Source organism: Triticum dicoccoides, chromosome 1A (assembly GCF_002162155.2).
Source record: "Triticum dicoccoides isolate Atlit2015 ecotype Zavitan chromosome 1A, WEW_v2.0, whole genome shotgun sequence".
In the NCBI taxonomy this organism is placed as follows: domain Eukaryota; kingdom Viridiplantae; phylum Streptophyta; class Magnoliopsida; order Poales; family Poaceae; genus Triticum; species Triticum dicoccoides.
This window is the reverse complement of record NC_041380.1, coordinates 522,526,364-522,530,114: the sequence shown is the minus strand read 5'-3', so window position 1 is coordinate 522,530,114 and position 3,751 is coordinate 522,526,364. Positions and strand designations below refer to the sequence as shown.

Here is a 3,751-nt window from a genome sequence, read left to right as displayed (position 1 = left end):
GTTTTCTTATATCCACAATTGTACATACAATAATCTGAGTATCTTACATCTTAAAGTAGTAACATTTATTATGAAAACTGAACACAATCCATCTAGTCAAACTGTATCGACGGGCGCGTCATGCCGCCACACGGGATATGCTAGTATTACCATAGCTCCGACAAGGATAATGGCATATATATCACCCCCATTTGGTGATAACAAATTGTTTCTCCCTCGTACTAGCATTCCGATTAAAATTTTACACAAGTTGCGCAGAATGATTGGCGAAGAATCTGCAGGGAAATTCGAATAGTATGTTGACATTTCAGTTCAGAGCACGTACTACACGTTATTGCTGGAGCCTGGAACGTGCTCTAGTACTACATAAAACCTGTCCGATCGGATCAAGTCTCTCTAACCCTTCGTAGAAAAATACCCATTCGATCTTGTTCATTTCTCCTGAATCTTTAGAGCAATTTGTAACTACGGTTCTCAATTCCTATATATAAAACCCAATGATTAAGAAACATAGTAGCAACTTAAAAATCAAGATAAATTCAGTGATGTTGTTTTCTTATGGGTCAAACCATATCATCCACAGGGCTGAGCACTTCGCTTCACGCTAAGGCCTTGTACAATGAAAGATGCTTAGAAAGATGCTTGCAAAAATATATCGAGTTTTTGTGAAGCATGGTGCTTATTTCTACAGAAGAAACGCTTAATTAAACGTCTACCCTGTACAAATAAGCACCGGTGTTTAAGAAAAACCTAATTTATTTCTGTAAGCATCTTTCCTAAACACCTTCCATTATATAAAGCCTGATGAAGCCGGACGCCGTCAGAAGTCAGAACTTGTGGACCGCTTGCCACCGCGCGGGCGCCAGCGGCACCACATTGCAATGCATGTACTACATCATTTTTTATTTTTGCACTATCTGTGCGGTTGGCCACACACACGCAGATAATGACATATAATAACACGTCTTTGACTGTGGTGGAGCCGCTGTAGCCGCCGATCGACATGTGCGTCTATGGCGAGCAGAGCCCCACCACAATCGCCCGTTGACGCTTTCCCGCCTCTCCTTCTTCCTTGGCCTCAAGGTCCAATACAATCTGCAGCTGACGCATTCCTGCCTTCTTCCTCATCCTCCATGTACATATGGTCCAAGGCCGCGATGCCTTATCGCACCAAACCAAACGGAAGAGAAAGGGAAGACGACTGGACGAGAGAGAGGCCATGGCCATGAGACTAAGAGGCAACGCGAGGCTGGTCTGCGCACTGCTGCTGGTGCTGCTCTGCGTGGCCTCGCAGTTCCAAGGAGGGGCGTCCCGAGCCGGAGGTGGAGGCCGTGGTGGAAGGATAGGGGGTGGAGGCAGCAGCGATGGAGGAAGCACTGGCGGGGGAGGCACTGCCGTGCCAGGGGCTGGCGGCGGTGGTGGAGGCAGTTACATGCGAGGGGCTGGCGGTAGTTACGTGCCAACAAGGGGCTACGGCGGCCGGAACACGACTGCGACGGGGTCGGACGGACGCCGCGCCGCGGGCGAGCCGCGTGGCCGCGTCGTCTGGTTCTCCGCTGCTGCCGCGGCGCTGGTGGCCCTGAGCATACTTACGCAAGCATGATCGATCGCTGGCGACGAGTGAAATACGGAATTTGTAAATTTGTATAATTTAGAACGTGGCAGCTGGATTCATGTCAGATGTTTATTTATTTATTAATACAGGCTTGTAAATAGTTCACAGAGCCACACCCCCCAGTGGTGGAAAATCGGAACATAGTCTTCACGGAGCAGAATTTCGGGCCTCCTTTGGTTTATAGGATTTTTGTAGGAATTCTATAGGATAGAATTTGCAAAGAAAAAAATTTCTTTGAAGCCCTTTGTTTTGTAGGAATGGATTCATATTCCTATGTAGGATAGAAATCAATCCTTCACGTTTTGGAGGAAAAAAAACATTAGCCTAGACTCAATGGAAAAAATCCTATCCTATACACCAAATGACATCTCTTCCTCTATAGGAATTGAGATGCAAGTCATCTCACTTTCTATGGTTTTTCTATTCCTATAAAAAATTTATCCTATGAACCAAAGGAGGCCGATTTTGTTCCTTTGAGATTTTTGGAATTTGTGACAACTAATTTGTGCTAAGTGGTTCCATGCTTCTGAAAAATTACACGGTTACATACGACCCATAACCGAAAGAAGTCCAACAAACTGTTTATCAATAACTGAAGAGTACTTTCATGTTTCAACCTATGATGGTCATGAACTGAATCACAATAAAAATGCTTTAAGTTGGTTACCAAACTCCATAATGGGGGATTACACAATTCAACAATTGGGAATCAATCTGAAGGAATTTAAAAGGTCTGTCATTCACAACCATTCATCAAGGATTCTTTGAAAAGTAAATGATTATGATTTTTTTTCTTTTTTTGAAATCGATTTTGAAGGCTCATGAAGTCTCTAACAGGTTTCTTTGGCAGGTTCCGCCACTGGTAAAAAGTTGGACAAAAGAGAGGGTTGAAAGATGTCATTTTCAAAGTTGACATAAGTTAATTGCACAAAACCACCATATTCAACACTAGGTTTACAGGAATTATATTCCTACGCTTTCATGGCAAAAGACACCTTGTCTACGGTAAACTTTTTGCAGGAATCGGTAGCTTAGGGCATTTTTATGAATTTTCTGATATATAGGTCCTGCTTTTTTATGACGGTGCATAACATTTCGGTGAGATGGCGTTAGAGGAGGTGTAGAAATGGGAGAAGCAAAAACAGACCCACGCTATGGCCCTTTTTGATAAAATCCTTCCCTAGGAAGGCATCAAGAGCATAGCAGCGGCGCCAACGCTATCTCCTGGCATGCACAGCGCTGACGCGTTGGCCTCATGAGAAAACCTTCTTCAGGAGCCGCTACACCTCCACTGCCTCAAAGCACATGTCGTTAAGTGCCTTGCTACGGCACCTGCCTTGCCGCCGCTTGCCACACACTTATCGCTGTCATGGAGGTAGTGCAGACCCCGCGCCACGTCGAGCGCAACTCCTAGACAGTCAGGCAACACTGGTGCGTAGGAGGCGCCGCCCTAAGAAAGCAGGTCTGTCACAAAGCTTTTGATCATTAACTCGTGGATGAGGAGGCGATTCGCGCCCTCGTGGAAGAAGTCGATGAGGCGAACCAGGTTACAGTGGCTCGTCCACCCGATGACGCACACTCTCTTTAGAACTTCGGCTTGCCGTCCTCCACAATATTCTCCAGCCACTTGCAATAACCTTCTTACCGCTGTGCAGCACCCCTTTGAACATTGTGCCTAACGTGCCACGGGCCAACGGGTCTCGAAAGCAGTGCATCATGCCCTCCAGTTCCTGGTAGGTGTACGATGTCACGGGCATGGTCTCGTCCACCAAGCACTGATCGGCCTCGGTGTCATCATTGATTACTGCCACTTGCACAGGGCTTGCACTACCTCCACGACAGCAAGGCATACAGACCCTCAAATTCTCCTTCCGCAACTGGACCATGGTAGCAGCGGCTCCGACAACCTGCATAGAGTTGCGTTTTCAGGTCCACGATGAGTGCAGCTTGATGGAGGTGGCGGTGAATCCCATCGCTGGGAAGGGAAACAGCATGGGGGCTGATTGTGTTTTTTTTTGTTTGGAGGGTTTCTATGTAAAATTAGTTGTCCGACCCATCCTAACGATCGCTTAATTTGAGACGGTACTTGGTCTGGCTGTTGGAAAGACGTAGCTCTTGCGCCTTAAGGCCTTATAC

General features: G+C 46.5%; 1 protein-coding gene across 1 annotated transcript; it reads left to right on the top strand.

Annotated features, from left to right (window-relative positions):
• The first annotated feature begins 1,062 nt into the window (after window positions 1-1,062).
• LOC119316175 (ctenidin-3-like) lies at window positions 1,063-1,728 on the top strand. The gene has a single exon (XM_037590529.1). The coding sequence runs from the start codon at window positions 1,142-1,144 to the stop codon at window positions 1,601-1,603; it is 462 nt and encodes a 153-aa protein (XP_037446426.1). The 5' UTR covers window positions 1,063-1,141; the 3' UTR covers window positions 1,604-1,728.
• The last annotated feature ends 2,023 nt before the right edge of the window (window positions 1,729-3,751 follow it).

Coding starts and splice junctions, on each gene's coding strand:
- LOC119316175 (XM_037590529.1), top strand. CDS start 1,142: ATGGTCCAAGGCCGCGATGCCTTATCGCACCAAACCAAACGGAAGAGA.